The 14,310-nt window shown below is 33.4% G+C and overlaps 1 protein-coding gene across 1 annotated transcript in view; it reads right to left on the reverse strand.

Annotated features, from left to right (window-relative positions):
- The window catches only part of LOC113514448 (scavenger receptor class B member 1-like), a 68,797-nt gene that overhangs the window by 13,541 nt on the left and 40,946 nt on the right, over positions 1–14,310 (reverse strand). The window contains exons 3-7 of the mRNA XM_031908200.2: positions 11,519–11,629; positions 10,623–10,767; positions 3,793–3,934; positions 1,074–1,274; positions 346–465 (exon numbers count right to left, since the gene is read on the reverse strand). Coding sequence (XP_031764060.1) covers positions 346–465; positions 1,074–1,274; positions 3,793–3,934; positions 10,623–10,767; positions 11,519–11,629 — 719 coding nt within the window. The remainder of the gene's footprint in view (positions 1–345; positions 466–1,073; positions 1,275–3,792; positions 3,935–10,622; positions 10,768–11,518; positions 11,630–14,310) is intronic.

Genomic DNA, 14,310 nt, shown 5'->3' on the forward strand with positions numbered 1-14,310 from the left:
TAGTAAATACACATTATATTTTATTACGGTTTAATAATTACTATTTTAATCAAGAAAGTTCGACTGGTTTAGTTAGCAGTTAGGTTCGCGTTCGTGTTACAGTTGCTCATCACTAAGGGTCCCCGATAACACCGTAATTAGTCAAGCTTTCTCGACTAAAATACACGTAAGTTAAATCTGTAGTTAACATCGAATTTGATACGTTTCTTTACAAATGCGCCTTCAAAGGCTCTTGGCGTCCTATATAAACCTTGACGCGCTGGCTCCAGCTCTAATCGAAATATCCGAGTTCTTGTAGATGGATCAACTTACCGCTTACTCAGTGTTAAAAGTGCGTGAACTTACATTAGGATCATAACCAGGTAACTGTGGTTGTCCTCGAAATCTATCTATTTGGAAGAACTCCTCGTCGCCCCACTGTTGACCAATCTTCACTGTGACCTCGTCGGTGAAATCAGCGTAAATCTATAGAATTAATGATAAAGTTCATCTTATCTTAGTAATATAATTGTAACTAGAAAGTTAAAAAAATAAAGGATATATTAAAATATCTAATAATAGGAGGAGTCTTAATAAGACCAACAGATGCCAAAACAATAAATATACAATTTTATAAAAAAATTGTCTGTCCATCTGTCTGTATGTTTGTTTTGGCATCACCCAAAAACTACTGTATCAAAATGGATGCGGTTTTCACAAATGTATTCCTAAAGGTCTAAGTACAAAGTCTCTCTCTGGTGTACTAGTATCCTCAGTACACAAACAAAGCATAGCTTGTGCTTAGTTTGAAACTAGATGGCGTATTATACGAAATAACGTGTCATTCTAAGAATATAACATTATAATTGTTAAAAAGACCTACATTAATTTTAATTAGAGAGAAGTAAGCAAACAAGGGCAAACACAATGTAGAACGACCTCAACTAGATGGAGTGACAACCTCAAATGCACTGCAGAGAGTCAGTGGATGCAGGTGGCTGAGGATCGTTCTTTATGGCAGTTTATGGAGGAGTGGAGTTTATGTTCAGCAGTGGACAGACAATGGCTGAGATGATGATGAAGCAAACACTTACTCTAGCCAGCATTCCCATATTATTAACAGGCACTAAACCTGGGGCAATATTTTTAGACGTATCCAATATCGGCTCTCTGTAGTCCCACAAATATTCATAAATAGTCTTCTTCAAAAAGAATTTGCTGCCATGCGTGGTGACCATCAAACGGAATGCAGTTAGTACGAAATAATTCGCGTCGTGCAAATACGAAGACATTGCCTGTAATTAAAAAAAAAAAAAGCTATTATTTAACATTATCACTAGAATTATATGCAATTAAACGGCATTATAAATTAAAAAAATAACAAGTTGCAGACTTGCTGTTATTATGGATCCTATAACAGTATATTTTCATTATTATAATTTAAATAAACAATGAACAATAAATGGCTAAAATTGATGTAATTAGGTCATTTAAATAAATTTTTCAAGAAATAAAAATAATATATTGTTATTATTATAATTTATATAAACAATGAACATAAAATAATGGCTGAAATTATTATAATGAGATCGTTTTAATACATTTTTCAAACGATAAAAATACGATATTTTCGATAAATGTGATAAGTTATGAGCAATATAGAATTGCAAATAGAGATTTTATGAAAACAATGGACACTAATTTATTTGAGTTTTATTGTATAGTAGCCTTTGCTCTCGAATCTTTACATGTGAATTTTGAAAGTAGGGAAAATATTATTATGAAAATAAATTATGATAAAAAAAATTTACTAACAATACGTTAATTAGTATTAAAATATATCAAGTTCGTAGGAAAGTTTAAAAATTAGTTGGCAACATTTTCACTTTCAGTTTTTAATTTGACTTTGGCGCGAACTACTGACTCACTTCTTTTTTAATTGCTAGGTGAATATAAGTACAATATAAAATATAATATTTTTTCCCACAGACAATTTACATAATATTTAGGACAATCTAATACAATCGACCTCAATGTCGCTGGACCAAGACCAAACACTTTTGTACTTCACATAATTTTCATCGTTTGCATAATGAACACTAATCGTCACTACACTCAAGATAGGGTTGCCATTGATCTATTAGATCAGAAGAGTAATTCTCCTAAAGGAGATCTAGATCTTATAAATTTGTATTTTTTCATGACTGCCCTAAAAACAAAAACCCGAAACTTTATCAGTTGCAAAAATAATGATCAAAATCGGTTTTGATTTAAATACTTAATCACGTTACATAGCTATAAAAATACAAATGAATTGAGACCCTCCTCAAAATTATGCGTTTCTCATATATTGTTGTAGAGTGGATCATATAACACTTATGCTGTATGATGATGATGTATACGTCTTACCCCAGGGGTAACTATACGGCTGGTAATCACCCTCAAAGGGAGGGAGAAGAGATTGTTAGTAATGGGGATAAAGAGCTCCATTGCTAACAATATACCCTACCGGATAGTACTACTCTCTCTCGAAACCATCGTGGTTTTAATGTCCGGTGAATTCGTCACCATGGGTCAATGACCTGACTTCACCTTACCTATCACCGTTAAATGGTGCCTCTTTTTTTAATGGGTGAAAATAGAATGTTAAGCCCGCCTGGTTTATCAGTATACGCTGGTGAGGCATCAATGAAAGATGATAAACGAGGATAAAAGCAGGTCAATTGACCCGTCGTGACGAACTCATCAAGATTAACCAAAAGTGGTGGAGGGGAGGGGAAGGGATTATTAGTAATGCAGACTACCAGGCCTATTGGTAGCAATACATTCTGTCAGGTCGACCTCAACATGCCCCCCCCCCCCCCAAAACATTATGCTGAATTCCAGGTGTATTCATCACGATGGGCTGACTGACTTGCCTTTTCATTCTCACCTATTTATTATCGCTCACTGCGTATACCTTTAGCGCAGGCGGAGCTATCATTCCATTATCATCCATTAAAAAAACCCTTTAGTGATGGCTCGCTAGAGTATACTAACAACGCAGGCAGTTTCCTTCCAATTTTCATCTCATAAAAAAAATTACACTCAAAGTCCAGGGATAACTAGTTTATTGTTTTCTACTCTTTATTTTTTTTTTATAACACATCGTGATATAGTATAATATTATACAAGCAAATGGCAACCCTATTGTTAGGCTGTTACTTACGTACTAAGTATTTTATAGCAATTACTTAAATTATCAATCCTTGACACGGTCTTTTAAAGAATTATGTGGCCCTATGTTATTATCTTAACATGTATCTAATTGTGGGCGTGTTCCGGTTATTTTGAAAAGACATTAAAAAGAAGTTTGTTGGTGTTTATTATAAAATAGCTTTGAATACTCAACTCCGTCCGGTTTAGATAAGTACTGTGATTAAAGTTCAATATGTGTGTGTGTGGTTCCGGCATAGAATGGGCCACCTCTTCCTTTCCCGTGGGTATCGTAAGAGTCGATTAAGGAAGGTCAAGGGATGGGCAGCAGAGTCCTTCTTAAAACATCTCTAAAGCCTAACTGCGGTTGCTAGTCCGCCTGCCAAGCGTGGCAACCACTGGCAACCCCCCTCCCCCAGGGGGTGGCTTATTGTCAGCAGTGGACAGTTAAGGGCTGATATGATGATGATGATGTATGTTTTATCTTGGCTTTGTGCTCCCGGCATAGAATAGGCCACCCCTTCTTTTTCCGTAAGTGTCGTAAGAGATGACTTAAGGAATTTAATCAAGCTATTCGCTTATAAGATATTACGAAACTAATAAAAAAAAAATACTCACCAATAAAGCTAAATTTGGCACTAATAAGGTCGCATTGAGGTCTATAGTGTTCTCTTTGGGCAGGAAGACGGGATACCTCTGACCCGTAAACGTCATTGTACTATTTTCGTTAAACACTATATTTCTATGCACCAGTTTCTCTCTGAAAAAAAAAAAAAACAAAACAATACCTAATTAATTTTAACGACTCCTAAAATAAGGAGAAGATTTCCTCTCCTTTTTGTAATGGACATACTTATAAATACGAGATTTAAAAAAATATTTCATCAACAGTAAGCTATCAGCGAGTAATGAAGGCTATACATTATTTTCTATCTTCTATTTACCCGTGCGAATCCGAGTCGGTTCGCTAGTCATAAAAAATATAATCTAATTGAGAATCTTCTCTTTGTAATAATTGCGAATAGATACAAAAATATGATTATTATATGGATGAAAGAAAAATTACGAAAGAGATTTATCAAGCAAGAATGAATGGAGATGTCGGTAGGGACCACCCTAGACGGACGTATGTCGACAAAATAGGCGACGTGCTGAAGAAGGGCCAAATTAAAATTACCCGTAACCGGTGAGCGTGTATGAAAATATTGATGAATGTGAAGGAAACGAAAGAGGTTTGTTTGAATCAAATCATTTGGCGTTCCATTGTTTCTGCCTACCCTAATGGGAGACAGGCGTGACAGATATGTATATATGTATGTATGTATGTATGTACAAAAATATTAGTATCCTATCATATCTATCGAAAATCATATTTCAACAACTATTAAATGATAAAGTTCAAGTTCAATGCAGTTTCAAGTCTCGCACGCTTCGAAATTTTTCTATCACCTGGGGAATTCGTCACGATGACCTGATTTCATCCTCACCTGTCATCTATAACTGATACCCCGTCTACATCTATCGATAGCGTAGGCGGGGTTACCATTCCACTTCCATCTAATTTAAAAAAAAAAAAAACATTACTGTATAACTATACAATTGGATATGAAAGATAAAGAATGAAAGTAGGTAGATTAAATGCGGTCAAGATGCGATTATTGCGCGGATTATGCTGAGTAACGTTGACATGCCATTCGTTATAGAATAAAGCGAGAGCCAGTTGGTTCGAAAGAAAGTATCAGTCCAAAAATGAGACTGGCATATAAGATACAATAAAAATATTTTTTATACAAGTTTATATATTATTATATTTATATTAATTTTTAAATAATCGTTTTTTTTTATGAATCTTATACCGAGTGCAATTTCAGCTGAGAATAACGGATACAAAATTCATTTGTTGCTTTTTCGAACAAATGTTGAATTTATAATATAAAAATGTGTTTGAATACAATGACTATCAGAAACTTGACATTAATGAAAATTACAATTAATCGCAGTATACTACTTATAGTACATAAGTACAAACAATACAGATATGTAATGTAAAAATGGAAGGTGCCTACTATGTATAGGCACCAACCGGGAGAGCTCTAAATTAATCTGTAATGATTAGACCCTACTCTATCTGAAGGCAATCATTTATCCAATCATCTGGACGAGTGGCGGTTTTCCACCGTGCACTTTCTTCCACGCTTAACCATTCTTTGGAATCAACTTCCAGCAGCAGTATTTCCGAACCGATACGACAACATAACCTTCAAGAAAAGAGTATATTCCTTTTTAAAAGGCCGGCAGCACACCTGCAATGCCGCTGGTATTGTGGGTGATCATGGGCGGCGGTAGTCACTTACCATCAGGTGAGCCGCATGCTCGTTTGCCTCTGTGTTGTAAAAAAAAAGGCGAGGTCAAGAATCTCCGGAATGGACATCCATGCAAAAAAGTCATTAAGTCAGTAAAAAATCGAACCATTAAATCGATTAATTAACTTTTGATTTTTACTACTAAGATAATAATATAAAATAAGAATAAGGATATCAGCAGACTCTCTTATGGTCGTGTCAGTTATTATTTTTTGTCATTTTAATCAAATTTCTTTAAAGTAAACAGAGTACATATCTGCCATAATGTATAGACTCTGACAGTATGCCTTGAACAGACTGACAAACTTTCAACAGGCTTGCAAAAAAATCAAACCGTACCCGGATAAGGCTAATCCGGTTTATGGTACTCATAAAACATTACGGTCATAGTATTCATTTTTTTCTATAGCACACCTAAAATGACAGTAACAATTTTGAAGAAAAAAGATACTTAATAGTAACAATATAATGAGTATAAAAACATAATGAACCGAAAAAAAAACTATTGAGTGTCCACACCTGTACATACGAGTGTCTACTTATTTCATCAACTAGTTAGTGCTTGTGAATTCGTTCACGTGGTAATCGGAATTTCAATCGTACACTTTACTGTTGTATGTAGCAAAGCAGACCAATCTCTACAAGCAATGGTTCTTGCCTATAGGAACTAGTTTACTGCAACTGATTTATTTTTTAATTTGATCTAATTTAATTTTCACGAAATTACTGTTTTATAGATTATAATAAATTTAATTTATTAAATCTATTAGAAATTTAGTTCATATTGATTTTTAAAATTGAGATTTTGCTGTATTATTAAATTTAAATTTAAATTCTAGAGGTTTTTGAGAAATTACACCTCAGTATAGGCCTCATTATCTTAATTTTTATAATCTGGTATTGATTTGTATTCATGCAAATTCTTAATTTATAACATTCAATCATTTGAAAATAGCAACAGCTGAGTTTTTTTTTTTCTATTCTTCTTAACTGAAATGTGCGCTCGTTTGGAATAAATGGGCGATAGAATTACTCGTATATAAAAAAAAAACTATTAAAAATACTTTAAGCGTTCATGAATAGGTTTTTTATTGCTCTACAAAAATAACGACTTCAGTCGTGACTTGTAGAGACGAATTGAGAACCTCATTTTTTTTGGAAATGCCATCTAAGAATGTCTTTGTTAATGTAATCCTTAAAAAAAAGCCTTATTTAATTTAATTTATCTATCAATTAGATGGTCCTAAACATAACTATTCAATTAACAAATAAAAAAAAACTTCATTCGTGAACGAGAACACACTCGACGATGAACTTGAACGACAAGATGTTTCGTAAATATTGTGAGTATTTAACTTTTAAACAAAAAAATCGTGTTTTTGCAAAAAAAAAAAATTGTTACTTCAATCGACACAAGGACCAACACGAGAAGTCTAAACCCTGTTGATTTCAAAAATTATTGTGAAATTCGGAATTGATGTTGTTATTGTGTAACAAATCCTACTTCTCTTAAAAATTCCTTTTAGATGGCGCTTTACTGATATTATTTGCATCTAGAAGATATACAGGCGTTGAGCTATATGTTTTATTTGCTTAAATTTTATTTTATTAAATTAATACTAGTGGGAGACTTTGTACAAAAGTCGTGTTTTTACTGTGAAGCAGTTGTGTTTGCGTGACTATGTTTCGGTTTGAAGTGTGGGATATGGCAGTAAATTTACAGGGTACAGAGGAATAACACCTGAGTCCTCAGGAATGGCAACGCAATGGGGAGTATCATGGGCGAAACGGTATACCTACTCTATAGGCGACGGTTACCACTTTCCATCAGGTGGGCCGTCAGCTAGTTTGCCATTGTAAGTTGTATAAAAAAAGATACTAGTCAAGTTTACTTAAAATTGAATGGGCAAAGTAAAATATAAGTACTTTAGTACTATTACTTAAACCGTGACATTAGCTGTAGATAATTATTTAAAAAAAAATTGGAAAGTATGTCAAAATGTTTAGTAAATGTTGTTATGTTAATCACACTAGTGTTAGACACACCACGTCCTAGATTAACACTTATCTAGAATACTTTTATCCTAATTCACGCGAATAAAGTCGCGAGTTAAAACTAGCAAATGATAATATGTATACCTCTGTCCCATTCGTGTTTCAACCGTGAAGCAGTAGTGTTTGCATGGCTGTGTTTCGGTTTGAAGGGTGGGATATGGCGTGAATTTACTGGGTACAGAGGAATAACACCTGAGTCCTCAGGAATGGCAACGCATGGGGGGTATCATGAGCGAAACAGTATACTCTGTTATGTCCATGGTACTGCTCATGTCTATAGGTGACGGTTACCACTTTCCATCAGGTGGGCCGTCAGCTTGTTTGCCATTCTATGTTGCATAAAAAAAAAAATGTAAAATTATTTAGGTATTATCGTTTGAATCGAAGCATTTGGCGTTCCATTGTTTCTGCCTACCCTAATGGGAGACAGGCGTGACAGATATGTACGTATGTATGTATTATTTAGGTATCACATGAAATAAAATGTGACTACGATACCACAATGTCATAGGATTTACTTCAGTCAAGCTTCATTGATCATCAGCGTCATTGCTTTATAATTCGTGCATTGTCAGGGTTTTGCCAAATGGAATAGTTAAAAAAAATCGTAATACAGCGTGTAGAGGTTCCGTAGTAATGTTTTAACTCGTTTTAACTTTGTTGAAACACTTTTGCAATATAGCGTTTATAATCACACTGTACTCATTAAATATTATTTAAGATTTTCTTTTACAACAAGTAGGTTTTGTTTAAAAGAAGCGGCTTTAATCGTCATAAAGTAAATGAATTTATTAAGACATATTTTATATTCAAAATATTTAAATTTTGGAAACCGAATTAATAGTTAAATTTTTCTTTTAAAACACGTTTTTTTTTTTGCTTGCAAAGAAAAATTGTACCTAGTTACAACTATCCACATAATTAATACAAGCTTCTCAAAGGTTGACTATAAGAGATCCCTTTATGAGACAGGCAAGTCCGCCATTCTGTATTAAATCTTTTAATGTGTCCAATATGTACAATAAAGATTTCACAATACAATACAACAAATAAATTAATCCTATCGGTTGCAAAAATATTTTTTTATTTATTTTTTTACTATTGAAGGGCACTACGATTGATCACGATCTCATCTGATGGAAAGTGATAATATGATATAAGATAGGGCTCGCGGGGCCACAAATAGCCTATTCACATTTGAAGTTGTGAATAAGCTATAAAATATTTGAAGAGTAACCATAAATACAAGTATAGGCATGTTTAAGCGTCGTCTAAGAGAGCATTACTTATCACTATGCTGACGTATTATGTATATGTGTATATATGTGTATATGTATGTTTGTGTAAGTATATGTGTATGTTTACAGGGTATTTTATGTAATTTATAATGTGTAGTTTGTATTGTTCTTTGTGTATACATAACTTATGTTTTTATACAATATATGCAGATCGTACGATTGCCTATTTTTATTTTTAAAATAACACAATTAACATGGAAAGGTTTTGCTGGAAGAAATCTCTTATTAGAGATAAGCTCGCCTTTGTACATTATGTTCATAATGAATTGTAATTAACAATATGTTTTGTGTACAATAAAGAATAAAGAAATACAGATGAATTTGTTCTCCTTTTGGTCATATGTACTTATTATATACCAGCTATTAACTGTCCACTGAACATAGGTTTTTCCAGTATTTGCTACGCAGCGAGTGGGTTGGCAACCGCAGTTTGGTCCTGCTAATAATTTAATACAGACGTTTCTGCCTGTTCCTTGACCATTTTCTTGCCTTAGTCGCCTCTTATAATACCCACGGAAAAGGAAGATGTGGCTCACTCTATCCCAAACCACATGGCGAATGTACCTATTACATAGAAAAAAATATTTACCGCTCAGTTTTTATACAGACATTGCATCGTTTACTATATATTTACAATGATAGTTATGATTTATTAATTTAATAACAAAAATTGGTGGAATTAGAGCTTGGATGTTTGAAACATTGCGTCACGGAACCCTAAAAAGTCAAAAGGGTACAGTTGACCTTAAAAGAGCACGATTTGCATTTAATCTCTACGAGTAACGCAAATTATTCACGATGTGCTTAATACTGTTGTTTTGCTATATGAATTAACGGAGTCTAAAATAATTAATTATATTTCATTAATAACAGCCAGGGGCCCCTGAGATATGCCCAAGGTGTATGATCTATAAATGATCCACAGTATGCTATGATTTTTCCGTATGTCTTGTGGTCCCGGCATAGAATAGGCCACCCCTTCCTTTTCCGTGAATGTCGTAAGAATCCACTAAGGGAGAACGAGGGATGGGCAGTAGCGTCTCTCTTAAAACATCTCTAAAGCCTAACTGCGGTTGTCAACCCACCTTCCAAGCGTGGCAACTACTGGCAAAACCCCCCAAGGAGAAAGCTTATGTTCAGCAGTGGACAGTTAAAGTCTGATATGATGATGACGATGATGACGATACTGTGATTTAAGATCATATTAATAAAGTACATTAGATATATAGCTATATGGATAGTCACCAGAGGGAGACTTTGTACAAAAGTCGTTTGCTTGGCTACCTCTGTCCCATTCGTGTTTCAACCGTGAAGCAGTTGTGTTTGCATGGCTGTGTTTAGGTTTGAAGGGTGGGATATGGCGTGAATTTACAAGGTACAGAGGAATAACGTCTGAGTCTTCAGGAATGGCAACACATGGGGGATATCATGGGCGGAACAATATACTCTGTTATGTCCGTGGTACTGCTCATGTTGATAAGCAACGGTTACCACTTTCCATAAGGTAGGCCGTCATCTTGTTTGCCATTCTAAGTTGTATAAAAAAAAAGCAAAAACAGGTCAAAATTTCAGCCAGAACAGCGTTTAACTGACTAATTTTTTTATTAGTTTTATAGGCTGTTCTTGTCCTATTCTTTGCTACTCTAAATATCATACAAAAAGTAAGAGAAGCATGGCAACTATAACATTTTTTTTTTTATTAAAGGTAAAGTTACTATAATATAATACTTACAAATAAACTATGGGTCCAATTTCTTCAATATTAATTTTCTCGTCTAGACCTGACATGAATCGATCGTGGTTGGTTACATTGAAAACGTAGACTCGGAGTTTCACTTCGTCCGGGGGATCCGCCCACCATTCGTATGGCGGGAAACCTGCAACAATATTTTTTTTAATTATATATAAATAGATTCATTAAAAGTCATTTTTGACGACTTTAATAAGGATGTTCACAATTTGTCTAATTTTTTTTTACGTTACAAAAACACGTTGCCAATTATAAAAGTATTTTTACTTTTGTTTTTGCAACCGATACGGTTTACACCCGTGATCCCATATTAGTTTTGTTATAATTGAAATCGCTATTGTTTTTTCGAAACAAAATAATTACTTCGTTACATTATCCGGGTGACTGGAATATATTTATTGAATACGAAAGTAAAATATGTTTTGCAAATGTATGAAAATATTATTAATATATTACGTCACACTTGTTCCTATTGACAATATCATAAAATTATAATATGTACATAGACGTATGATTAGCCTTTACAAGCGACTTCATCTACGTAAACTGAATAAAAAGTGACCTATATATTTTTCTATACTAAATGCTAATATATACCAAATTTTATAATGAATAGTCAAAAGGTTATAAAACCAAGAAGTAACGATTAACCAATAAGTACTGATTGTATTAGTATGGACCATTTGTATTTTGTGATTTTGCCTATATAAAAAAATATTTTGTGTTAAGTTAGGATTTAACCTATTCGTGTACTAAATTAATATTAAAATCTGTTTAAGCATGAAACAATAACAAACATCCGTCCATGCATTCTCAGAAACTTTTGCGTAAATAATAATAGGATATTCAAATTTTGTATTGCTTTTATAGATACTTGCCTGGTCTCATATTTAGTTTTTCTTTCAGTACGAAGTCCAACGGCTGAAATATGAAACCACCGATAGACATGAAGAGCAGTAACACGCCCCATACACACTGCGCCACGGTGTCTGTAACAAAATAATCTATTAATAAAATGTTTAAAATAAACCTTATTTATTTTATTTATTTAATTCTTTATTGTACACACCAGTTATATGAATATGACATAGGTAATCAAATGTACAAAGGCGAGCTTAACTCTAATAGAGTTTTCTTCCAGCAAACCCAAAGTGGAAAGGAACATCAATGTCAGCGAGAAGAGCGGTGTACAATATTGTGACAATTTTTAAGCAAACCTTACCTACTCCTCTTGCAACAAAAATTTAAAAGTAAACAAGCATTTAAAGCCATATATTATATAATGTATTTTTTGTGATATGTTTGCAAATTGTGAAGTATTTTTTGTAAATAAATTGAATTTAAAGTAATTTTTGTCCAAATAGCGTATAAATATAGTTGTATATTATAGTTTACAAGCACTTTTAAATCATCTTTTATAATTCCACTGCTGTCTTTGAAATGTTGTTATCTGTTAAAAAGCACCCGCAAGAAACTTAAGAGTTACTCTCTTAAATCTCTGTTAATAATATTTATATTTATTTAAAGATGATATGTCTAAAATAATATTTCGATAGACCATTTCTTTTTCTGTAATTTTTGTATACCTATTACATTTCATTACGAAAAGTAACGTAAAAGTAACATTTTGATTCATATAACGAGGGGAGTAACGCAACTGAATCAAAAATGACGTAAACGCTTTGTTTTTATGTAAAAGTGTAACAAACGTCTTTCTATCCATTTATGTTTTCAAACTTTTGCATTTATAATACTACTAAGAAATAATGGAATCTACTAACATTGTTGGATAATAAATATATTTATTTTTACAACTTAATTATTGAAAAGATCAAAAGCTGTTATTTTGACCTGTAAATACTTAGGTCAAATATTATAATGCCTCTTTTTTATAATTAAACGCTAGGTATATTATTAAAATCATTAATCAGTGTTATTAAAGGCTGTAAATATTATTGTGGTTACATAAAATATACAATCATACAGAAGACATAAAAATAATGGATATAACATTGTATTTATTTTGTATTGATGTACTATGTACTCATGTTTTACTGTAATTGACAAATACATTGTTCCTATCTCTCCATGAAAAATATTTGTAATGCTAATTAATAAACACCAAAGTCCAAAACACAGTTGCAGAACTGCACGCATTGACTATCAAAGATTAACCCTGTTAAAAACTAAAATAATAAATAAACCTATTTTGTCTCTTGAACTGTTTTGTAACTTTCTTTCAAATTGGGAATGTAGCATTAAAGAAAGAGATAAATTCAATAGCTAAAATAGATTCATGCGAAGTTTGTCATTTTATGAATAAGAACGTTGTTTTTTATATATGTTTCCGTGCTTCCGACCTGCTATACATCCTATGTAAGTTACAATCGCTTCCCTCGATGTAAAATATGTACTCACGTACTGTACAAAATAATACTTAAGTATATGGGGGGAAAGGGATTATTAGTAATGGAGACTGAGAATCCCATTGCTAGCAATATACCCAACTAGGTCGACCTTCTCGCGGTTCTCCCTGGAAACTATCATGGTTAATTCCTGATGAATTCATCATGATGGGCTAACTGGCCTGTTTTCATTCTCATCTATCACCGTTCACTGGTGCTCCACCAGCGTATCCCGTTAGCGCAGGCGGGGTTACCATACCATTTTCACCCATAAAAAAATTAATAAGTACTTAAGTATAGGTATAATTTTATATTATTTGCTTTACAACCGACCAACACAGTACAGGGACAAAATCTTGTAAATAGATTTATCCTCACCGTCAACTTTTTTAGTATTCCGCACTGGATAATAAAAACGGAATACTTCAGCACAGTTTGGTTTATTCCAAGGGCTTATTGGAATAGGTGCAGTTTACGAAGTTAATGATAAATCTGGTTGTTTACATACGTATACTAAATATAAGATTAATTTCGAACCCTGTAAATTATACCTACGGCTACAAATGGCTAACAAGTTGACAGCCACTTTATAAAAATTGATAATCGTCGACTATTAAGCCATTCGACGGTGTCATTCGTGTTTAAAATAAAATATTAAACAAGAAGTCAATGGATCAGGCGACTGGGACTGTACTTTGTGAAGGTCTACTATGAAAATGATAAAAATTAGTCCATCGGTAAGAATCGACACTTTGTCGCTCCCCTATCACGGGCTAGGAGTGCCATCTGCTCTCGCTCCTGCACACGCGTCCGGTGAAGCTGTAAAGGCCATCAGCGGCCAAAAACACGTACGTAGAAAAATAAAATAATGGTCCATCCATTATTATTATTTTTTGTTTAGATAGAGATAAGTAATGATGATGAGAATTGTTAAAAAGCTTTTGCTCGTATCTTAATATACTTGGATTTTGAACATAGATCATATCACATTAGAACATAGAACATCTCCAGAGGTGTGAAAGGGATTCTTAGTAATGAGGTCAAATAGCCCCATTGCTAGTGATATACCCTGTTAGGTTGAGATCAATCTGACAGGGTATAGCAAATGGTTTACAAGGCGAATCGTGCTTTCATTCTCGCCTCTCACTGATGCTCCTGAATGGGATGTTGAAGCATTTACCGATAGCGCAGAGTTACCTTTCCATTTTCACCCATTAAAACTACCTCCAGGTGATTTATCAAGATAAAACTATATTATATATAAT

This window comes from Galleria mellonella, unplaced genomic scaffold, assembly GCF_026898425.1.
Source record: "Galleria mellonella isolate WM207_F2 unplaced genomic scaffold, CSIRO_AGI_GalMel_v1 utg172, whole genome shotgun sequence".
In the NCBI taxonomy this organism is placed as follows: domain Eukaryota; kingdom Metazoa; phylum Arthropoda; class Insecta; order Lepidoptera; family Pyralidae; genus Galleria; species Galleria mellonella.